The following is a 25,315-nucleotide window of genomic DNA, read 5'->3' as shown; positions in this document are numbered from 1 at the left end:
GTTATAAGAAAAGCGGGATTGAGAACTCTGATTAAAAAGGCCTGGCTGGTGGGGAAAAAAGTTATTCTACTTAATTGGTTGGAGATATCTGCACCATCGTATTGGACTTGGCGTAATCATTTTCATCGAATGATGTATATGGACAGTTTTACTTCTAAGTTGTCGCCAACGCACCGAAGACTTTTCTTGGAGACCTGGGAGGTATATGTGCAGACTTTGCCACATCGGGCTCGCAGCTTGATCCTCAATGCCTGATGTTTGCTTGTTCTTCTTTTTTTTGTTTTTTGGGTTAGTGATAGACCCATGCCTTCAATGTTATGATTGGACTCTAGTATACATGGATGTCTCAACTGGTTTGTCAGCCAGGCCTTGGGTAGGGGACGGGGGGGGGAAGGGGGTAAAGGGGGAGAAGCGGGACGGGGAGGTTTGGAGAGGGTGAGGGTTTGGGGATAAGCATACTGGACTCCTGTTCCTTCTTGTTTAAGCAGAGCTAGCCCGCTATAGTTGCTCAATATGTCAGACTGGGGGAGGTATCAGAGTGCAGCCTCTCCTAGTTTGTTGGCGACATGAGTATTCTCTAGGGGTGGCTCTAGAGATGTCTTAGACATAGTGATAGATATCTGGAAGGGGGAAAATTGAGGAGTGTTTCCTCATGGTTCTGTGATTTGTGTCATCAATATCGATTGCTGTATTATGTTTGCTTGTCTGTTATCGGCAAAGTTTCATATTGTGTCTGAGGATCACTCAATAAAAATTGTATTACAAAAAAAAAAAAAAAGATACACAGACTTCTAGCCCGGTTTGGCAATGACAGAGATTCCCGCTGTATTAGCATCTGAAGCAAATCGACCACTGCTTGTAAGGGAATTAAACATATCCATAAGAGGGGTTACCATTGTATTAGCAAACTTCTTATAGTAGTTGGCGGTGAATCCATCTATCCCCGGGACTTTTCAGGCCTCATTTTCCAATATCGCAGTGGTAATGCATGAGGGGGTGTGTCCTATGCAAATAAGGCATTTTTCGTGCAGTGGGGAACATCGCCGCACGCGATGTTTTCACCATTCGTGGAACTGGAGTCGCAAATCGCGAAAACATCATGATGATTCATTGGTTGTTTTATCACAGTGCATGATGTTTTTGCAAAAGAGAGAGAGAGAGACTTCCTATAATGCCTATGCCCTAGACAAGTATTTGTATCCCTATGGGAGGGCCACCTAGTAACTCGTGGTGGGGATTAGGTATGAGCGTAGGGGGTTGGGGGCCACTTTCGCATTCAACATGAGACCTACGGAAAGAACAGTGGTCTCTAGTGAAGATTTGCTGGCCGTCGGAGTGAGGACACTCACTCCAAGAAGAGATTTGGGCAACGTTCTCTCAACCTAGCTTGTTGTTGCCCCCAACCCCCTACGCTCATACCTAATCCCCACCACGAGTTACTAGGTGGCCCTCCCATAGGGATACAAATACTTGTCTAGGGCATAGGCATTTTAGGAAGCTCTCTCTCTCTCTCTCTCTCTACTCCTCTCTCTCTCTCTCTCTCCTCTCTCTTCTTCTCCTCTCTCTCTCTCCTCTCTCTCCTCTCTCTCTCTCTCTCTCTCTCTCTCTCTCTCTCCCTCCCTCCACCCCCTGAATACAAAATTGCAAATTTATTGTGTGTGGTAACTCCTTGGAAAATTAGGCCCTTAATTGCTGCTAAGACTTCCAATTTAGTAATGGGTTTATCTAACAGCTCAAGATGTTCGGGAGGGAGTGTCAGCAATGTCACTGAATCCAAGTATTGCCTTTGGCATTGTCAACTGCAGTATATAATGAGGCGTAAAAGTCAGTGAAGGCTTTCCTGATGTCAGTCGAAGATGTTACAGTTATCCTGTATTTAGCCACTAGTGTTAGTGCTCTTGCTGCTTTCAATTTCTGGGCTAAGTGTCTACCTGCCTTATTGCCTCCTTCAAAAAATTGCTGTTTTAACACAGATAAGTTATGACTTATAGCAGCATCGTCAAGGGCACTCAGAGAATCTCTGACCCGAACTATCTTTTGATAGACCTTCTGAGATAAAGTAATAGTGTGTTGTTTAGTTAAATGGTCTAGTTCCTGCAATAATGCCTGTCTGTGCTTTTCTCGCTCTTTATTACAATATGCTGCTCGTCCTATAAGTGTTCCCTGTACTACTGCCTTAGAACATTCCCATAAGGTGGTAGGGGAGATATCATCTGATTGGTTGAGAACAAAATACTCTTGTATTTGGTTGTCCAGGGCTTGTACAAAGTTAGTATCATGTAGTAAGTTATCGTTAAGTCTCCAAGTGCGGAGTCCAGGATCAGTTTCATTCATATGAGCCTCTACCCAAATGGGAGCATGGTCAGACCAGGTAATATTATCAATACCTACCCGGCAAATTTCATTTTGAAATGTTTGGGAAATGAAAAAATAATCAATACGAGAATAAGTGTTATGTGGCTTAAAGAAAAAAGTATAAGAACGGGATCTGGGGTATCTCTGATGCCAGATATCTTCTAGACTCCAAGTCTCCTGGAAGTCACACCAAGCTTTCCTCACACCTCTGGTCGTAGAACCTTTAGTGGACGAATCTAAGTTAGGTCTCTAGTGGCATTAAAATCTCCGCCAATTATAATCTATCTCTCGGCGTATTGTTGAAGTAACTGGTCTAGAATACTGAAAAAAGGTATTTGGTTCCCATGCGGGAAGTAAACATTAAGAAGTGTAAATACTTTGGGTCCCACTTTAATTTTGAGTAAGATAAATCTACCTGTACGTCTGTGTGTTTAAATATAACTTCGTGAATGAGAGATTGTGCTATGAGTATCCCTACTCCTGTGTACTTAGAGGTTTTAGAGCTAGCTGCCCAGTGCGCCCCTGGATATTGCTGAAAAGTGAAGAGGCGTTCATGATGCTTCCTGATGTGGGTTTCCTGCACATAAGCAATGGCAGCATTATGGGATTGTAGTTCTCTTTTCAATAGTGACCGTTTCCTGGGGGTGTTCAACCCCTTTACATTTAATGATATTATGCGAATGGCCATCTTGTGATATGAGAATGAGAGAGTAGGGATGTGAATCGTTTCCATATCGTCTTAACGATAGAAGAATCGTGTGGCAGGGCAAGAAAATCGTGGTTAGGCATGATTTTTTAGTTAAAAAATCGTTAAAAATCGTTTTTTCCGATTAGTGCGCACTAACTCGAGTTAGTGCGCACTAACGGAGAGTTAGTGCGCACTAACTGAAAATGATACAATTTGACACTTTTCAGGTCAGTTAAGGTCAGTTTAGGAATGAATATGTATTCCTATTGGCTGCCCTCTTATTTATTCATGTTACCAAGCTTCCCACTGACAGTATATGGGGGATGGGAAATGGAAACAGTTGGTAGCTTTGACAAACAAGTAATGTGATCAGTCCAATGTGACTAGAACTTGTGCCCTAACCCTGATACCAGGGGTATTGTGATCTTCCTGCACACATCCCGGTATCAGGGGATAGGGCACTGCATGCAGGAAGATCACAACACCCCTGGTATTAGGGATAGGGCACTGCGTGCAGGAAGATCACAACACTCCTGGTATTAATAGGGATAGGGCACTGCATGCAGAAAGATCACAACACCCCTGGTATCAGGGATAGGGCACTGTGTGCAGGAAGATCACCCCGGAGGAGTGAGGGTCAGGCCAGCTCCCCCCTGTCTGTGAAGCCAGCCTCTCACTAGTAATGCAGGGAGGGAGCTGTCTCAGACTTCACCATCCTCCTCCCCCCCCCCCCCCTCACCCACACACCATTCACTAGCTGGGACATGGGGGAAGTCAGGAGTGAGGGTCAGGCAGCTCCCCCCTGTCGTGAAGCCAGCCTCTCACTAGTAATGCAGGGAGGGAGCTGTCTCAGACTTCACCATCCTCCTCCCCCCCCCCCCTCACCCACACACCATTCTTTAGCTGGGACATGGGGGAAGTCAGGAGTGAGGGTCAGGCAGCTCCCCCCCTGTCTGTGAAGCCAGCCTCTCACTAGTAATGCAGGGAGGGAGCTGTCTCAGACTTCACCATCCTCCCCCCCCCCCTCACCCACACACCATTCACTAGCTGGGACATGGGGGAAGTCAGGAGTGAGGGTCAGGCAGCTCCCCCCTGTCTGTGAAGCCAGCCTCTCACTAGTAATGCAGGAGGGAGCTGTCTCAGACTTCACCATCCCTCCCCCCCCCCCCCCTCACCAACACACCATTCACTAGCTTGGGACATGGGGGAAGTCAGGAGTGAGGGTGAGGGCAGCTCCCCCCTGTCTGTGAAGCCAGCCTCTCACTAGTAATGCAGGGAGGGAGCTGTCTCAGACTTCACCATCCTCCCCCCCCCCCCCCCCCCCTCACCCAACACACCATTCACTAGCTGGGACATGGGGGAAGTCAGGAGTGAGGGTCCGGCAGCTCCCCCCTGTCTGTGAAGCCAGCCTCTCACTAGTAATGCAGGGGAGGGAGCGTGTCTCAGACTTCACCATCCTCCCCCCCCCCTCACCCACACACCATTCACTAGCTGGGACATGGGGGAAGTCAGGAGTGAGGGTCAGGCAGCTCCCCCTGTCTGTGAAGCCAGCCTCTCACTAGTAATGCAGGGAGGGAGCTGTCTCAGACTTCACCATCCTCCCCCCCCCCTCACCCACACACCATTCACTAGCTGGGACATGGGGGAAGTCAGGAGTGAGGGTCAGGCAGTTCCCCCCTGTCTGTGAAGCCAGCCTCTCACTAGTAATGCAGGGAGGGAGCTGTCTCAGACTGGTATCAGGGTTAGGGCACTGTGTGCAGGTAGATCACAACACCCCTGGTGCCAGGGTTAGGGCACTGTGTGCAGGAAAATCACTTAAAATCTACACTTACCAACAATCAATTACATATATTTGAACTGTGTACAGTTCCAGCCAGGACCACCTTTCTAAAATGCACAGTGATTGGCAAATTCAACATGCACTAGCATTTCAGGTGCCTGCTAACAAAAATAATAAACAAACAAGTTCTAGTCACGTGAGTGCTGATCATTACATTACTTTTTTTGTCAAGCTTCCAACTGTTTCCATTTCACATCCCCCCAACCATTACCTCAGTGTTAGCCTTGGTAACATCAATAGATAAGAGCACAGCCAGCCAATAGGAATACATATTCATTCCTAAGTGACCTTTACTGACCTGGGAAGTGTGAACACTTTGTTTCATTTTCTGTTGGTGTTCGTTAGTTTCCAGTTCCATTTCCCATCCCCCCAACCATCACCTCAGTGGTAACCTTGGTAACATCAATAGATAAGAGGGCAGCCAGCCAATAGGAACACATATTCATTCCTAACTGACCTTCAGTGACCTGGAAAGTGTTTATTTGTATCATTTTCAGTTAGTGCGCACTAAATCGAGTTAGTGCGCACTAACACGATTTAACGATTTTTAACGATAAATCGTTAGAATTTCTATTGTATCGTGTTCTATAACGATTTAAGACGATATTAACATTATCGGACGATAATTTTAATCGTTGAAAAACGATTCACATCCCTATGAGAGAGTGGAGTTTTCAAATATGTGGACATCTCCTGCAGATTATACCTTAATGCGTACTCCTGTATCCAAGCTACATTAAACACCACTGCTCCAATAGTGAGGAAAAATGCCCCATCCATAACCACTTCCACACTACAAAGACTGAGGACCCCCGTTATTAACCCCAAGATATGGAAACCAACCCTGTTAATTACTACCGAGTTAGTGACTCCGGAGGGAACCGGCTTACCCCAACAAGAGCAGATCCCCCCGCCCCCCCTCCCCCACAAGCTCATCTATAACAAGTAAGATTTATGCATAAACTGAGAACATACAATTGTGAATTAAACTCGAAAATGAAACCATCTGTTTAGAAAAGTAGGAAACCTTAAAAGTCCTGGAAGGCTTTGTCCAAGCTCCCGGATTTTAGCAACCAACTTGGACATTAGAAGAAAATTCCGGTCCAAAAGGCATCATGTGAATGAAGTTGCTTTGCTTCCAGAGTAAGTTTAAAGCTACAAAACTTCAGCCCTAATCAGCAGCCGTGGTTGTAGTGACTGAGGGCTGCCGGCATAGGCGCTTTCCCCCCTTACCAGCCCTCTGCCAGCATGGGTGATTATCCATTTTGGAAGGAGCCGCCGCCATTTTGGGAGCTTGGAATGTGGTAGGCAGCTGAGCTTGTTTGAAGGTATCTGCCGCTTCTTCCAGGCATTTTACATGGTATGTAACTCCCTTTACCTGAAATTGCAGACCAAATGAGTAAGCCCACCGATATCACACGTCGCAGTCCCTCAAATTAGCAGTCACCTCGCGGAGTTCATACCTTCTTTTCAGGGTTATAGGCGCTAAGTCCTGGTATATTTCCAGCATGTGATTTTGCCAGGTTAGATTTTTTATTTTCCTGGCTGCTTCATATACCTTCGTTTTCTGTCCATAATCGTGGAAACAAATGATTATGTCACGGGGTCTAGAGTCTCTACGTTGCCCAAGTGAATGGTGAGCCCTGTTCAGATGAATGGTAGGTATAGTTGTTCCCTCAGTTTCCTGCCCTGAGCCGTTGTGATTGAGAATGAAAGAGCAAATCTGCTGCACAATACCACCGGCTTCCTCATACTCCGCCGTGTCCGGGACACCTCTAATACGCAGGTTGCTTCTCCTGCTACGAGTTTCAAGCTTTTCTACCTTGTCGGTACTGTCAGTTCGGAATGGTAAGCTGACTGTTGGGTGACAATATGATTTATTGCCTCTCCAGGTTGATCCGCCTGGGTGTTTAGTTCGTCGACTCGATTACTGAGGGCGTTGAAATCTTCTTTCAGGTCGGCCATGGCTGCCATGAGGTCGGATTTGTGCTGGCGTAAGTCCGCACGAAATTCGATAAACCAGGACCTAATTTCATCCTGTAGGTCTGATTCATTGCCTGATGCACCCTCTATCGAGGCAGAACCTTGGGAAGCGTCCTGAACCATTTCTGTGCTCTCGGTAGTGCCTTCTGCCACTTCGTCTGCTTCGGGCCCAGTTTCCAATGCCGACCTTCCATACGAGAACTGCTTTAAGTCAGCTGTTTTCCTTTTTGACGCCATATGGGGTTGTATGCCTAATCCACAATATCTGAGGATTGTTTTTATAATGGTTGTAAGGTTTAATAAGCTAAAATAGATGGTGTGTAGGCCCGTGAGGGACGGAGCTCTTGGTTTAAGCGTCTGCTCTCATCAGTCGCCAAATAGCGCCCCCCTCCTCTCAGGATTCTGAGGACATCCTATCAGAGCTTTCATCTCCAGAAGAAAGATGCCGCTCCACTCCAGAGGACCTATCGTTTGCCAGCTTTATAAAGGAAATGTCTGAAACCATCTGTTGCGTTTGTGCCTCTTCTCAGCCCTCGCTCCACCCTCTTTACCTTGGAAGTGACTCTCTTCAGCTCTGATGGACAGTTGCAGCGGCGGCTTCTCTCTGCCTCTTGGTCCCGGTGTCCCCGGGCTGGCTTGACGATATGGACCCGCCACGTTCCTGATGATGTAAGGGCGTGCGTGCACGCACGCTCCAGACTTGTACCAGCAAGGGCGCGAACCTCATGGGGCGTCCCCCCCGTAGTGACGTCATCCATTTGCACTTTAAAAGGTCTTTGTTTGCTAAACTCTAACGAGTTAGCAAGGAACTCCAACTGGACTTGCTTCGGCAGTCCACGATACTTGCAACAACGATCCGAGTCAGCCTGGGGAATCCGTCCCCACTGTTCGGCCTTTTCAAACTTACCAGGAGTACCCGCTCCACGGGGGCTCCGCTCTCTATTCTTGATTTCAGATTGCTGGAATACTTAGAAGACTCCTCATTGCCTAGAAGCGATCGCGGACGTGAACACAGTGAGTTCTATTGTACATAGGAATCGGTATTTGCTCCATGAGGGCCTACATTCCTATAGCTCTGAAGACTCCCTTCCATCCAAGACGTTATTGCAGGTACAGAGAACGAGAGTTAGATTGGCAAGATTGCAGATAGGAACCGGTACTCGCTCTATGAGGGCCTATGTTCCTATACTCCTTTACAGACTCTCTTCTACACTAGAAGCCATTTCATATACAGCTATTGTGAGTTCTTATTACAGACTGTGTAGAGGAACCAGTGCTCGCCTACGGCTCCTGTTCCTGAATATACTGAAGACTCTCTGTGGCATAGAGACCATTGCAGACATCTACTATTGTGAGTGTACCATCTTGTATCCAGTATACCCGTCTACTCACTCCTTCTAGTCTCTCTCTACAGCTCAGCGACCCAGAGATTACATTCCAGTATCAGAAGGACTTCAGCTCTACCGGATACCTCGACTCTCTACTGCCACCTCTGGTGGTCCAGCTTCCAGCTTAATAAAGAACTATTTGTGTTTCCTCTCAGGATCTCCTCCTGGGGGCGCTGTCATCTGCCATCGGCCCAGGGATTCACCATTTCCTCCTAGTGGTCATTCCTTACACTACTATCATTCTGTGGGAGCCAACCACTACAGATCACTAACACCGCTCACGGATGTATTATATAGACAACTACCTTCTCTTTCTTTGGGACTTGCCAGCAGCCTATATATAACTTATTGCTACTCCGTAGCAGAGGCATGATTGATTGCTATCTCAGTAACGAAGTACAATATCTTATTGTTAGCTCCTCTCCTCAGAAGAATATCATAGAACAGATTGCCAACTCCACTTCCCTGGGGAGTTGGTCCATAACAGCTTGCTACTTTCCTTTCTTACAGGAATATCTACCATGTGACAGGGGCTGACCAATGGCACCAGTGGCCCCTGTGACAGAGTAAGGGCAAAGGCTATCAGCGCCATTTTGAATACTGGCAGCCGATGGCCCGAGGGCAGGAGAATGCTCCAGGACCCCTGCTGGACCACCAGGGACTTTTGGCAAGTCTTGGGGGGGTCAGGAGGTGGGGGGTTGTAGTTAATTCAATTTAAAGGGCTGGGATGGGGTTTTTTTTAACTTTAATGGGAAACGAATACCATACGTAACTAATGGACGAATCGGGGTCCCCCGAAAACGGATGTAACGGATTTGGGTCCCAACGAATACGAATACCGAATCGAACGTATCTGTCCCTGCTGCACATCCCTACCACCCGCACATAGATCTCCGCATTGCGTCAATTCACAACCGCAAAGTAGACCAATTCTACTCTCTACACCGCAGCCGTAAGACACCTCCAAGGGATGCTTTTGCCCATTCATGGGCAACGGGTCTTCTATATGCCTACCCTCTACTTCCACTCATCAGCAAGACTCTCATGAAGTTACAACAAGACCAGGGCGCAATAATCTTCATAGCCCTTTACTGGCCATGACAGGTTTGGTTTCCCATCCTACGCGACCTCTCAGTCCAGCAACCAATTCGCCTGGGCACAGATCCAACTCTAATAATGCAGAACAACGGACTGTTGCATCATCCGAACTTCCACTCCCTGTCTCTGACAGCATAGATGTTGAAAGGTTGATCCTACAATCCCTTAACCTTTCTGACAATGTGTCCCAGGTCCTCGTAGCTTCACAGAAGCCTTCTACTAGGAAATCTTATCGTTCCAAGTGTAAAAGATTCTCCTTGTGGTGCACGACAAAGGAAATATATCCCTATTCCTGCCCCACAACAAGGTTCCTGTTAGCTTCATGGACCCTAGGGCCGATCGGAACCGAAGGATGGAATGCTGTGAGGGTTCGCAGCAGTGGTCCCGACCGGGAGGTGGCAGAGGCGGACTCGAGGATGGCTGGTGGAGGAAACCACGGAAGGCCCATGCGACCAAGGACCCAGAAGGGAGATGAAGAGAAGGTGGGACTGGCCTGGTGGTAGAAGGTCTTCGCCCTGGAAGCCGGTACTCCCCCGAGAGGAGCTCGTAAGAGTCCGGCCGCTGGGACTTAGGAGATTCACCCTGGAAGCCGGTGTGCCCCCAGGAGGAGCCCGTAGGGACCCGGCCGCTGGGACTTAGGTGGATCCTCGGAGACGGAGTCCTGAAGAAGTCCAAGGTCGAGAGCCAGAGGGTCGTTGCTTACCAGGCCAAGTCGTACACCAGAGGATCACCGCTTGCCGAACCGGGGTCAGGAACCAGAGAAACACCGAAGCCAATCCGAGTCGGGAGCCAGAGAATCACCGAAAGCCAATCCGCGTCAGGAACCAGGGAATCACCAAAGCCAATCCGACTCAGGAACCAGGGAAACTAGAAGATAAGGCAGGAACACCGCAACTGGAAGCAGGACAAACCTGGGAACCTCGTTGCAAGGCAGGGAAGGCTTGTAACTGCAGGGCTTAAATAGCCCTGCAGCGTCTGACGTCAGCAGAGGAGGAGCAGGGCTCTCCCGCGCTGGCCCCTTTAATTCCAGGGCTCAGCCACGTGCGCGCGGCTAGGGGGCGGGGCCAGCCGCGGGAGGACGCCGGCAGCCATGTCGGCGCGGCAACGCCGCGTCCCGAGGCCTGCACGGCCCGTTCGGGGCTGGAGGGGACCGGAGCTGGGTGCAGGTAGGCGGCGGCGGTCCCAGCCGGCCCGGGGTCGCAACAGTTCCTGGACTACCTCTGGTACCTCTCGGGAGTCTAGCCTACAAACTTCCTCCATCGGAGAGCATGTCAGCACCATAGCCACTTACTACAAAGATGTAGGAGATGCCCCGATTTCAGTAGGGGCGCTTTATGAGAGGCTTGCTACAGCTAAAGCCTCCCCTGCATCCTCCAATTCTCGGCATGGGGACCTCAATGTTGTCCTAGTATAGCTCATGTGACCTCTGTTCGAGCCCCTGCACTCCTGCGAGCTCCATCATCTCACTTGGAAAGTTCTCTTTCTAGTTGCTATAACATCGGCTCGCAGAGTTGGTGAGTTACAGGCACTGGTAACATACCCACCTTATACCAAATTTCTCTATGATCGTGTGGTGCTCCGCACTCACCCTAAATTTTCTGCCAAAGGTAGTCTCTGATTTCCACTTGAATCAGTCCATAATACTTCCTACCTTTTTTCCAAAACCTCACTCACAGTCAGGTGAGCAGGCCCTGCATTCCTTGGACTGGAAACGTGCGCTCGCCTTTTATTTGGACCGCACTACAACCCATAGGAAGTCCACCCAACTTTTTATCTCTTTGATAAAACCAAACTGGGAGTTCCGTTGGGCAAGCAGACCCTGTCCACCTTGTCCATTTTTTAGATGGTGCTGGCCGTCCATTGTTCCTGCCATGTGACAGAGGCCGGCCAATGGCACCGATAGCCCCTGTCACATGTAAGGGCGAAGGGTCACGGTGCCATTTTGATTACTGGCAGCCGACGGCTCAAGAGCGGGAGATCACTCCCTGGACTCCCGCTGGACCACCATGGACTTTCAGCAAGTTTTGGGGGGGTCAGGAGGGTGAGGGGGTTGTAATTAATTACATTTGAAGGATTGGGGTGGGTTTTGGTTTTTTGTTTTGGGGCAGCCGAAAAAAAATTGGTCCGAACTGTGGGAAAATGAAATTTCCCACGGCGGGCCGATAACGAAGGCAAAGGGAATGGTTTGGCCGAATCACGTCTATACTATATACATCCTGCAGCCTTTCAGGGATGCCAGGGAGGATCTGAGTTTAAGAAGTAACATCCTGGGGGGTTTATCCCCATAGTAAATATTCTAGAGAATGATAGAGGGTTTTCATGAGCAAGAGGGAATAAATGCAGAGGTGTTGCAGTTAGTGGACTCCTTGCAGCAGCAGGTATAAATGAGACTGAAATCTCTGACACAAAATAATACTTACATGCTTCCCACAATATGTGTTCCATGGGTGCAAGGGAGTCTCGCCTCCAATCCCAACATCTCACAAACATGAAGGAGGTACTTGCAACTATGGTGCATGTACAAGAGCACCGGAGGTAGAGGTGCAATGAAGATATAGTAGCCATCTCACAGAACAGTGCATACATGAATAGCACCCTGTCAGTTTTCACTTTCTCCCTCATCTTAATGCAGCAAAGAGACGCTGCACCCACAGAACTGTTTTTCCTAACATAAGCCATAAAGCAACAGAGAATAGAGACTCTCACCCAACCCCAGCAAAGGAGACCCAAGCAGAATTTCTGTGACAAACCTTTCATAAGAAAACCCATCAAGGACATGGACACAGACTGCTGGCATATGGGGCTCACAAGTCTGCAGTCTGGCCAGCCATGGACAGGGTTGGTCAGCATTATTTTTCTTGCTGACCAACCAGCATGCCCAATGAATGTGCCTTCTTAATGGCAGGGGTCATTGTGAGTTCTCATTATACAAAATGGGCCAGAGTTGATGGAAATTTTGGTATTTTTGAAAATCAGTCTGCCTTTGTTGGACCTTCCAAAATTTCCATGTGAGTGGCAAGATGATTGAAAGCACTTTGGAAATGTTGCTGCCTTTCTTGGGGGTCTTGTTGCCACTCTGCCTAGCTGTCATGCCCCATATGTATCATCCTGGGATTCTTGCTGCCATAATAGCTAGCTGTCATGCCCCTTATGTACCACCTTGGAGGTCTTGCTGCCAGTCTACTTAGCTGTCATGCCCTTGATACCCCTGAAGGTTTTGCTACTGCTCGCCTAGCTGCCATGCCCCTGATGCAGGTATACATATGTGTGTGTGTGTGCCACATAATGGTTTGCATATATCTGCTAATTGTCAAAGCGTACTTAAGTAAATAAGCCCACTTTGAAAATTATTTTTAAAGTGCATGTGAAATCCTTCAGCCTAAGCACTATGTTATAAAATTGGCTCCCAATTTGATAGACATTTTTATTTTTGATGTAAAAAGATTTCTCTAATTGTTCTGTTCTTTTGGGGAATTGTTGGATATATTTTATGAAAAATGCTTTATTACTGCTGATCACAAGAAACTAGCAATTCTGTTTCTATTATGTCTTTACTATACTTACTTCAATGGTGTGTTTTAGTTACCGATATAGATTATAAGATTATATTGCAAGACTACTAATGAATCATTTCACTTTGCCATTGTTTTCTTCTTCAACAGGTTACCACCTCAGGTGCCATAAAAACAAGACTGAAGGAAGCAGAGGCCACAGAATTGAAAATAAATGTTGCTCGAGAAAAGTATCGCTTGGTCCGCTACACAAGGATCTGTCATGTACTTTGTAATCGCAAGTCTTTCAGAAATAGACCCTATGTATCAGTTTTCACTAAAATACTTTAAACAGGTTTGTTTTTTTCCTGTTAATATTCAGCATTATTTAAGAAAAAAGAAGCACCTGATTTATCAGTTTTTTTTCCTTTGCTGCTTATGAACAAATGCTAATGAAGACCAAATAAGTTTATGTACTTCTTAAATCTATGTATGCACATAAAATTAATTGCATTTAAAGTAATACTTCTGCTTCAAAGGAGAGGCATAGGGGTGGAGGGAAAGAGAAATTTTGATTCATGGACAACCAACACAAGCCATGACTTTTTTACACTTTGGAGTACTGATGCATAGACATCAAGGAAAAAAACAATCAACAACACAGGACCTGTTTCTATGATCAAGTCATAGGTATAGCAGGTCAAGCAGCAGTGACTGATACATGGGGGTAACCTACATGGCAGATACTACCATGGGAAGCTTGCTGGGCAGACTGGATGGACCACTGGTCATTTTCTGTTGTCATTTCTATGTTTTCTCTTCTATATAGAAAAACCTAAAAACAACATATTGAAATATCATTATTGGCTAGATTGTTTCAAAATATCAACCTGCATTTTTCTTGACTTTTTGCTCTTTCCTCTTGTTATCTTTTATTTTTATGCTTAAATGGGGGAAATTATGAAAAGGTTTTGCATACATAAAACCCAATTTATGTACGTAAATTACTTTTAAAAATTATGCAGGAGTTATGCTTGTAAAATTATGCGCAAAAGTGATATCATGTGTATTTAAACATGCACAACAAAGAGGTGTTCCAAGGGGTGAAGTTGCCTCAATATTCAAAAGATATCTTGGTATGTAAATTCACCAGATAAGACTTATCTGGCTAATTTACATGGATATTCAGCAGCATGGCTATGCTGCTGAATATCCATGTATAAATTGTTACTTAGCTGGATAAACTGTTGTATGGCAGGTCTAACTTATCTGGTTAACTTAACTGGATAAGTATGAATATCGCTACTTATTCAGAAAAGCTAGCTGGATAAGTAATGCCACCCAGTTACACTCACTATCTAGCTAACCACTTAGCAAGACAGGTGATTTATCTGGCTAAGTGGTGGCCACTGAACATAAGCGGATATTCAGTGGCTGCCATTTAGCCAAATAAGTTCTAATTATCTGACTAAGAAGCATCCAGTGCATTTTCAATATCGAACTTCAATGATTATTTGTATGCATACTTTTGATTTTAGAAAGTATAAGCATAGATATATATGCAGAAAGTTATACCTGCTCCTGAGCATATCTAACTTTATGTATGTATGTTGGTATTGTTTCTTCAAACATCTGCAAATTTTCATAGTTCATGTATGTACATAAATCCCAGTTGAAAAACCTCAGGCTAAAGTCTGCAGGCAAAAAGTACCCATAGACTTTAGCCTGTGTGGGATGTTTGAAATTACCCTCCCCATTTATTTCTTTTAGTTTATATTCCTATGGGATAAAATTTGTGAGCCGTTATAACAACAAACTTATTTTAAAATGTTGCTTTTTTGCACTTATTTTGTAGTTCTTTGTTCTATGAATTTTGCCTTAATGGTGTTATGCTATTGATAAGCACCACAGAGCTTATGTCAGTGCTTAATGATCCCCATGGCCCAGGCCACAGTACATGCATTTCAAAACTGGGTATTAGGGATGTGCATTTGTTTAAAATGAATGGCCAATCTGCGATGAATATGCCCTATTCATTTGATTTGTTGGCCCCCATAAAATGAATGAGAAAGTCCCAAGAATAAAACTTATGCCATTAGTTTCATTTGTTTTCCCATTGAAAAGCATTGGCTGCATTGTAAAGAATAGAGCCTGTCTGTTTGAGGTTCAAGCTGGTCATATGGGAGTCTCCATAGCAGCCAGCCCTAATGCCGACCACTCATGTGTGAGGTCAGAGAATAACCGGGATCCATTGTCAAGGAAACGAGACTGACAAAGAATGAGAACATATCAGTGTGAAGCATTTTTCTAAATCAGTAAATCATTGCTCTAAGAACATAAGAACTTAAGAATATGCCATATTGGGTCAGACCAAGGGTCCATCAAGCCCAGCATCCTGTTTCCAACAGTGGCCAATCCAGGCCATAAGAACCTGGCAAGTACCCAAAAAACTAAGTCTATTCCATGTTACCGTTGATAGTAATAGCAGTGGCTATTTTCTAAGTCAACTTAATTAATAGCAGGTAATGCACTTCTCCTCCAAGAACTTATCCAATCCTTTTTTAAACACAGCTATACTAACTGCACTAACCACATCTTCTGGCAACAAATTCCAGAGTTTAATTGTGCGTTGAGTAAAAAAGAACTTTCTACGATTAGTTTTCAATGTGCCACATGCTAACTTCATGGAGTACCCCCCTAGTCTTTCTATTATCCGAAAGAGTAAATAACTGACTCACATCTACCCGTTCTAGACCTCTCATGATTTTAAACACCTCTATCATATCCACCCTCAGCCGTCTCGTCTCCAAGCTGAAAAGTCCTAACCTCTTTAGTCTTTCCTCATAGAGGAGCTGTTCCATTCCCCTTATCATTTTGGTAGTCCTTCTCTGTACCTTCTCCATTGCAATTATATCTTTTTTGAGATGTGGTGACCAGAATTGTACACTTTATTCAAGGTGTGGTCTCACCATGGAGCGTTACAGAGGCATTATTTATTTATTTATTTATTTGTTTATTTATTTGTTTGTTTAAAAAAGCATTTATATACCGTTTTTAAAAATAAATTTTGTCAAAACGGTTTACACAACTAAAATAAACATAAAAATAATCAAAATAAAACGAGGTTTCAAATATACATAAAAAATAAACAATAACTAGTCAGAATGCTAGGATTAAAGATTTTATAAAATAAAAGGTTTGATGCCATAGGCTTAATTATCTAGGGAGTCGAGTGAGGAGAAAATAATAGAAAAAATGGAGATTGTATTAATATTGCAGGGGGAGGGAAGGGTAGGGAGAAAAGTGGGATTGAAAAATGTAGGGAATGAGGCTTGTAAAAAGTGCAAGTGACTATGCAGGTATAGATTGATATATGAATAATCGTTTAATTAGATGAAGTATTAAATGCAAGCTGAAAAAGGTGGGTTTGAGAGATTTTTTAAAGTGAGAGGGGTTAGATATTGAGCGTAGGGGGTTTGGTAATGAATTCCAAGTATTGGTCCGGCTATTGAAAAGGCCCTTTTTCTAGTGAGGTCTAGTCTGGCTTGTTTGGGTGAGGGGATATCTAGAAGATTTTGGTTAAGTGATCTTAGATGTCATGTTGGTTTTAATCCGAAGTAATGAGCAAAGCCAGGTGGATGTATGATTATGAATTAACTGTGGATAATGGAGAGGATTTTGTATTTTATTCTGAACTTTATGGGTAGCCAATGTAAAGATTGTTAAATAGGGGAGATATGATGACGTGGAGAGGTTCTAGTTAGTATCCGGGCAGCAGTATTCTGAATCAGTTGGAGTGGATAGAGGTGGAGTCTGGTAGTCCCTAAATAAAGAGCGTTACAATAGCCTAGAACAGAAAGATTAAGGATTGAAGAATAGTTTCTATATCTCGGTAGAAAAGTAACGGACGGAGATGTTTTAGAAGTCGTAGCTTATAGAAAGATTTTTTTGTGAGTGAAGAGATGTGTTGTTTTAAGGAAAGGTCTGAGTTTATGTTTACGACAAGACTTGTGGCAGAACGTGCTATAGGAATGGAAGTATTATTAATTAACAAATGTGATGGTGGACCTAATGAAAAATCGGAGATGGAGGTTAGATGTATAAGTTCGGTTTTTGAGGGGTTTAATTTTAATCGGTTATGCGAAAACCAGGAGTTAATAGTGGATAGATAGAGAGAGACCAGGGATAGAGTGGCTGACCATGATGTTTTATATGGGACAAAAAATTGGATGTCTTCTGCATATATTTTGAATTGTAAATTGAGAGAAGATAAGATATTGCATAAAGGGAGAAGATATATATTAAATAGAATAGGAGAAAGTGATGAACCTTGGGAACACCGGAGTTAATAGTATAAGGGGTGGAGTGTTGTTGATTGTAGTTAACTTGCTGGGGTCGATTGGAAAGGAATGATGAAAACCAATTTAAGACTGTGCCTGTAATACCTATGGATTTGAGATCTGACATGAGAATCTGATGATTAACGGTATCAAACGCTGCTGATATATCTAAAAAGACTATGATGTAGTCTGTGTATGAATCAAATGCACGGAGAAATGTGTCAAAGGAAGATAGAAGGAGTGTTTCTGTGGAATGACCTTTTCTAAATCCGTGTTGGTTGACATGAAGAATGTTATGTTCGGTAAGAAAGTCTGTTAATTGATGGAGTACTACGGATTCTATTAATTTGGCCAGGGAAGTAAGAGTGGCGATAGGTCTGTAATTGTTGAGGTCTGATGTATCTTTTGCTTTTGCTTTTAGAATTGGTAATATGGAGGTCTTTTTCAGGATATGAGGGAATTCACCTGATTCTAGAGATTGATTGACTAAAAGACTGAGAAAAGAACAGGCTTCGTGTTTAAGGGCTTTGAAAAAGGCTCCAGAGCATGGGTTGTAGGGGGAGTTAGATGGTTTTTGTTTATTATGATGGTTAGGATGGAGGTGTCTGAGACAGGGTTGAATTCTGACCATGATTGGGTGGGTTCTTCCTTTCCCTGAGTGGGATAAGGAAGATTTGAAAATTCTGCAGTGATATTGAGTACTTTGGTTTCGAAGTGTTTGGCAATTTTATTGCAAAAGTTAGTATCAGAGTTTGTTGAATTTTCGTTATAAGGAGTAGTTAAAGTTTTTACTATATTAAATAGAGTGTTGGGGTTACCATTAGCTTTGGCTATGATGTTAGCATAATAATGTTTCTTTGTTTGGTTTATTTCTTTGTTGTATCGGCGTAGTGTGGAGCGGTATTTGTTTTTTGATTCATTGGTTTCGTTGTTGCGCCAATTGCGCTCTAATTTTCTAAGGAGGGTTTTTAGAGTATGTAAGGATTTTGTGTACCAAGGAGCATCTGTTTTCTTTTTGTTTTTGTTTTGTTTAGTTTGTATAAAAGGGGCAATGGTATCCAGAGTAGATGAGATTGCTGAGTTCCATGAGTATACTGTATCATTTATGTTTGAAGATAAAGTAGAGGGTAGATTAGGTGTAATTGTCTCTACGAATGTGTCTGCATTAATGAATTTTCTTCTTCTATGTATTGTTGGTTGTATCTTTGTTGTTGTGTGTGAACCTTTATTTAAATTAAGGGAAAAATGGATTCTATAGTGGTCTAACCATGGGATGGGGACCACTGTGATGTTATTCCAAATAGGGAAGTGCTGGAGTGGATTGAAAAATACTAAGTCTAGTATTTGACCTTTGATATGAGTAGGAGTCTTAATGAGTTGTTCCCAGCCGAGGCCGGTCATAGAGTCCAAGAAAGAATTAGTGATTGTGGAGGGACTAGAGAGATGCAAATTGAAATCACCGAGCAATATTGTTTTGTTTAAATCTATAGGAAATAAAGAGATAGTTTCTAGGAAATTGGAGAGTTCAGAGTTAAGGCATCCAGGGGGGCAGTAGATAATTCCTACGTTAATTATTGTGGTAGAAATCAGAAGTATTATGACATTTTCCATTTTATTCACCATTCCCTTTCTAATAATTCCCAACATTCTGTTTGCTTTTTTGACTGCCGCAGCACACTGAATCGACGATTTCAATGTGTTATCCACTATGACACCTAGATCTCTTTCTTGGCTTGTAGCACCTAATATGGAACCTAACATTGTGTAACTATAGCATGGGTTATTTTCCCTATATGCATCACCTTGCACTTATCCACATTAAATTTCATCTGCCATTTTGATGCCCAATTTTCCAGTCTCACAAGGTCTTCCTGCAATTTATCACAATCTGCTTGTGATTTAACTACTCTGAACAATTTTGTATAATCTGCAAATTTGATTATCTCACTCGTCATATTTCTTTCCAGATCATTTATAAATATATTGTCTGTCTATTCTTCTTTTAGTATGTGCAGACTGTTTCAGCTTGAATTTGAATCTGTCTTCCATTGGAGATACCTGCTTATGCTCTTAGCTGTTGAATTGAGCTCTCTATATTACACTGAGCGTTCTTGTTACATTCTGTGTGTTTAGAACTAGACAGTGGGCCCCTGGGTCGTGGTAAGAGCTGACTCCACCCACAGGGAGGAGCCCTGTGGGGACTTACCACGACAGGTGGAGTCTCAGGTATGATAGACAACAGAGGAAATAACTTTATTATACTGCAGTGGTATCTCAGGGAGTGGGTTGGTAAACTCATTCCAAGATGTAGGGCCTGCAAGTTGGTCATTCCGATGATTGCCCACAGTGCGGGATGGTTCGGGAAGGACTTCCTGTTGGCGGTACTTGTGTAGATTATCTTCGGTAGTGGTCCACAGAGCGGGGTAGGCCAGAGCTAGAAGTTGGAAGTACACAAAGCAGTAGAGATCTGGTGATAGCCTGCAGTGCGGGGTGCCCAGGGAAGTACCTTCTCTTGGTGGACCTTGTGCTGGCGATCTCCTCTAGTGGTCCAGACGCCGGTGGTAAAGGTTGCACAAGATGGTATGGATCCGGTAATGGTTCGCAGAGCAGAATAACCCGAGAATCCACACAGTAAAGGTATATAGTAGGCTCTGTACTCACAAGGACTTGAAGTAGCAGGTTGAAGCATAGACACCGGGAAAACCCGGATCAGAGCAGAGAAGGGTTGTCCAAGGAACAATGCACGGTCTCACTGTAAGAGAATTGAGACAGTGAGAAATGGCTTTCCGAGGAGGGGTTAGCCCTGAGTGCCGCAAGGCTCCCGTGGAGCGGGTACCGAGAACACTCAGAAAGGAACAGCAACTGAAGTCTCAGAATGGTGGAATTAAGCAGGACTTGCATCCTTGCTAACTCATAGTACTGAAAGTCAGCTGAGCTTAAGTAGTGAAAGTGGGTGAAGTCATGCGGTGGAGACGCCCATGAGGGTCCCGCCATGACGCGCTCAAGAAGGGGCCAGGCGTGCGTACATGTTCCCTAGGTCACCCTGGATGCAAGATGGCTGCCAGGAGCGCCCACGCCATCCCAGGAATGCCATGAGGGTTGGCATGGAGAAGCGGAGGTGGCCTTCCTCCCCAAACTCAGAGCAGTGAAGAGAAAGGAGATGAGCAGCAAAGGTCACAGCTGCCTGCGACCGATGAGCGCAACAGTACCCCCCTTCTTAGGGCCCCTCCCAGGGGTTTTTGGCTTCCTAGGATGAGTGAGGTGGAACCTATGTAGCATATCTTTATCCAGTATATTGGCAGCAGGTTCCCAGCTGTTCTCTTCTGGTTCGTACCCCTCCCAGGATATGAGATATTCCCAATGCTTTCCTTTTTTACGAACATCCAAGATGTCATCCACCTTATAAGTGATGTTCTATTCAGCATCCAAAGGTTATAGGTCCGGAGTTTTGCTGGAGAACTTAGAAAGGATGAGGGGTTTTAGGAGTGAAACGTGGAAAGCGTGTATTTTTATTGAAGGTGGCAACTTCAAGCTGTAGGTTAAGGATCTGTTGTGCTCGGGGATGGACCCTTGTCCTGAAGCATTGGAGAACGGCTCCCTGGTAGGGACCAGGACGCACCTGCTCCCAGGGGGCGGAGCACTGGAGGAGACAGAGGCTTGGATGAGCTTCACCACTGGAAGATCGAGGTCCCCCTGGGTGGAGCCCGTAGGGATCGGGACCACTTGGACTTAGGTGGGCCTCGCAGGGTCTACTGTGGAGGTAGTAGACAGGTGTGCCCACGGACAGCAAGGGAGCGCGGTCGGACCCGAGACTGTATGTCAGATGGAGCAAGGAGGACCAGAACAGCGTAGGCAATGAGGCAAGGGACAGAGCCAGAATCAGGAGACGTGGTCAATCAGGCAGAGGTCAGAATCCGAGGGTCAGTCCGAGGAGTAGTCAAGGAGTCAGAGATCAGGTACTGGAGGTCAGATGAGGTCACAAGGCAGGCAGAGGTCAGGATGCAGGCAGCAGACAGAAAGGTCAAGGAAAGGCCAAGGTCAGTACCAGAGAGACAGTCCGAAGGTACTACCTGGGAGACGAACAGACAGACGCAGCAACAGAGGGACGCTGGAACAACAGGATGCAGGAACAAGGCTGGAACAGTAGGATCCTGGAACAAGGCTGGAACGAGACTGGAACAAGGCTTAGAACACAGTGACAATCTAGCACACAATAATGCCAACCCGATTGCCAAGGCAGGGATGTGCAGGCAGGAACTTCCTTAAATAGTTTCTTCAATCAGGGCGTGCCGCGGAGCTAGGACCCGCCCCTGGATGGGCGGTCTGCACATGCATGCGTAGGGGCGTGGACAACACCACGGGAGATGCTGAACTCCGGCGTGAGGCCTGTTGCGCAGTGGAAAGCCCGGCGACTGCCGCCACGGGACGCTGAGGCCTGAAGGAGTTCGCAGCTGCCGCTGGGGAGGCCGACCCGGAACCTGCAGAAGAGCCAGAGAGGTGAGCAGGCCCGTGTGTGGGCCGGATGTGGACGGTGCGCGCAACAGGATCCCAGGTGGTGAAGAACAGTGAAGGGTCCTATATACTGTGGAGCAAACCAAACCGAAGGTAGCTTGAGCTGAATGTATTTTGAGCAGCAGGTGACGTTCCAGACAATGGTATGGGAAGTGGTGGAAGTGGCTGGTGGCCATAAACTATCTGAAATTGAGTGGAGCCAGTAGCGGACACTGGATGCGAGTTCAGGGCAAACTCTGCCCAATCATTCTGCCTAGAATTGACATAGGCCCAGATGAACTGCTTGAGGGTTCTGTTCATTCTCTCTGTTTGTCCATTAGATTGGGGTGATAGGCAGAGGTCAAATCCAATGAGATGTCGAACTTATGACACAACGCCCTCCAGAACTTGGTGGGGAACTAAACACCTCTGTCCAGTACGATGTGTTTGGGCATCCCATGTAGGCGAAAGATATGCCGCACAAACAGTTTATCCGGTTCTGGGCAGATGGAAGTCCGGGTAAGGCTACGAAGTGTGTCATTTTTGAGAAGCGGTCCACAGTGACGCATATTGTATTTTTCCCATTGGATGGTGGTAAGTCGACAACAAAGTCAGTCGCAATATGTGTCCATGATTCATCAAGAATAGGCAACGGTTGGAGGAGGCCCCAAAGACGGCTGGCAGGAGGCTATTGCCTTGCGCAGGTAGCGCAGGACTCCACGTAAGCTTGAACATCTTTTTTATAGACGGCCACCAATAATATCATTGTAAAGTAGCGAGAGTACGGGCTTGTTCTGGATGGCCTGCTAACTTGGAGTCATGGGCCCAATTCAACAGCTTTTTCCATAGCATCTGAAGGACCACTGTCTTGCCTGTGGAAACTGAATGGGTAGCAGCCAGCATTACCTTCTTAGGGTCAATGATGTTGCGTGGTTCATCTGACACATCCTCCGGAGTAAAGGAGCGTGAGAGGGCGTCAGCCCGAACATTCTTATCGGCTGGATGATATTTAAGCAGGAAATTGAACCAGTTGAAGAATAATGGCCATCAGGCTTGGTGATGGTTAAGCCTTTGAGCATGGCAGAGATATTTCAGGTACTTGTGATCCGTGAACACGGTTATCTGGTGTTGAGCCCCTTCTAGCCAAGGACGCCACTCTTCGAAAGCAAGCTAGATAGCAAGCAATTCTTTATCACCAATGCCGTAATTTCTCTCTGCTGGTGAATAGCACCTAGAGAAGAAAGAGCAGGGGTGCAGAACATGAGCATCACTATGCTGACTAAGCATGGCCCCTACACCGACATCAGAGGTGTCGACCTCAACAATGAATGGCCGATGAGGATCAGGATGGCATAAGCAGGGTTTCTTAAGAAAGGCTTCCTTGAGTATTTGAAAGGCAGAGATAGCCTCTGGAGACCAGTGTGAAGGGTTATCCCCTTTTTTAGTCATAGTGGTGAGTGGTATGATCAAGTCGAGTAGTCCTTGATAAAAGTGTGATAATAATTTGTGAAGCCAAGGAAGCGGCGTAGAGCTTTTATTCTGGTGGGTTGAGGCCAGTCTTGTATGCTTTTAGTCTTCTGGGGGTCCATTTGCAAACCCTTACTGGACACGATGTACCCAAGGAATGGAACAGACTCCTGATGGAAGGCACACTTCTCAAATTTGGCATATAGGCGGTTGTCCCGGAGTCTCTGTAAGACAGTGATGACGTCTGCTTGATGAGTTTGCACATCCCAGGAGAAGATAAGGATATCGTCTAGGTATACGACCACACACTGATACAACAGATCTCGCAAGATGTCGTTCATCATATTTTGAAATATGGCCAGGGCGTTGCACAGGCCAAAGGGCATTACCAAATATTTGAAGTGGCCATCACGAGTATTAAGGGCTGTCTTCCACTTGTCCCCTTGAAGAATACGGACAAGATTGTAAGCGCCCTTCAAATTCAATTTTGGGAAAATCTTCGCCCCCTGGAGCTGATCAAACAATTCAGAAATTAGACATAAAGGATACTGGTCTTTGATAGTGATTTCATTTAGATCTCTATAATCAATGCAAGGGCAAAGGGATCCATCTTTCCTGCTGACAAAAAGGAATCTGGCACCTGCCAGAGACTTAGAACGTCTAATAAATCCTTTTTGCAGATTTTCTTGGATGTAGGCTGACATGGCCTCAGTCTCTGAAAAGGAGAGTGGATAAACTCTTCCTGTGGGTGGCTCTGAATCGGGCTTTAGGTTAATAGCACAGTCATATGGTCTATGCGGTGGAAGCGCATCTGCAGCTTGCTTAGAAAATATGTCTTGGAATGCGGCATACTGTGGTGGTAGACCAAGAGGCTGGGAGGTAGTAGCCATACATGGCAGTGGAGTGATTTTTTTTAGACATCTGTCATGGCAGTCAGGACCCCATTGTGATAGCTCCATAGATGCCCAGTTGAACTGGGGAGAATGATCTTGTAGCCATGGTATGCCAAGCACTATGGGATGGATGGCTTTTTCAAGAACCAGGAATATGATGGTGTCTGTATGCAGGGATCCTGTGCGCAGGCAAATAGGTTGCATGGTAAGCGAAACTTCTCCTGGCAACGGCTCGCCGTGTATAGACGAGAAAAGCAGAGGTGTGGGTACTGGCTCAGTGGGAAGTCGAAGATGTTCTACCAATCTTTTCAGAATAAAACTCCCACCTGCACCCGAGTCGACCAGTGATTGAGTAGTGAAATCGAGAGGCCCAGAGATGATGGAAACGGGAAGGGTTAGTGGAGGAGAAGGAGCAGTGAGACCTAGGAAGAGTCCTCCAGCAGATCCTAGGTCCTCATGTTTCCCGGACAGATAGGACAAGTCTGGACTGCATGGCCAGTCTTCCCGCAATACATACAGAGGCCCATCTTTTTTAGATAGGGCCTCTCCTTGGTGGTCAAGTGGCTACAGCCTAGTTGCATAGGTTCGTCTTCCTCTTCAGGATTTGGTAAAGGCTGGACTGGAGCTGGCAGTAGGAGCCGGGAACGGTTTCCTCCAGCTACTTGCTTCTTAAGAGGTCTTACTTCAACAGAGCATTCGCGTACATGGTGGTCCATACGCCCAGCAAGGTTCATAAGGGAGTCTAAGGTATCAGGTAACTCCCGGGCAGCAAGTTCATCTTTTATGTGGGAGTTGAGTCCCCATAGAAATATTGCTTGTAGGCAACCTGAATCCCAGAAGAGTTCGGAAGACAGTTTCTTGAATTCAGTCACATAGTCCAGGAGTGGCTTGGTTCCTTGTTGTAGGTTCAGGAGTGCAGAACCAGCAATGGACTGGCAAGCGGGGTCATCAAATATTGACTTAAAAAGAGCCAGAAATCCAGGCAAGTCATTTAAGACTGGATCATTGCGTTCCCAGAGGGGTGAAGCCCAGGCCAGGGCTTTTCCATCCAACAAGGACAAAATATATGTAGTCTTGGTAGTGGCTGTAGGGATGTACGCCGGTTGTAATGAGAAATGTATACAGCATTGATTTAGGAAGCCCCTACACAACAGGGAATCCCTTGAGAAGTGTGTAGGAGCTGGCAGAGGAACTGTAGTTCGTCCAGTAACCATCGGGGGTGATGCATTCTTGCTAGAGGTAGAAGAATCACTCAGTCTTGAATTCAGCTGTTTAAAGGCG

General features: G+C 45.6%; 1 protein-coding gene across 1 annotated transcript in view; it reads left to right on the top strand.

The window, feature by feature from the left end:
- The window catches only part of DNAH6 (dynein axonemal heavy chain 6), a 3,261,518-nt gene that overhangs the window by 2,529,522 nt on the left and 706,681 nt on the right, over nt 1–25,315 (top strand). Inside the window, 2 exon segments of the mRNA XM_029602297.1 lie at nt 13,015–13,107; nt 13,109–13,198. Coding sequence (XP_029458157.1) covers nt 13,015–13,107; nt 13,109–13,198 — 183 coding nt within the window.

The sequence above is a fragment of the Rhinatrema bivittatum genome, chromosome 1, assembly GCF_901001135.1.
Source record: "Rhinatrema bivittatum chromosome 1, aRhiBiv1.1, whole genome shotgun sequence".
Classification (NCBI taxonomy): domain Eukaryota; kingdom Metazoa; phylum Chordata; class Amphibia; order Gymnophiona; family Rhinatrematidae; genus Rhinatrema; species Rhinatrema bivittatum.
This window is presented reverse-complemented; position numbering and strand designations above follow the sequence as displayed.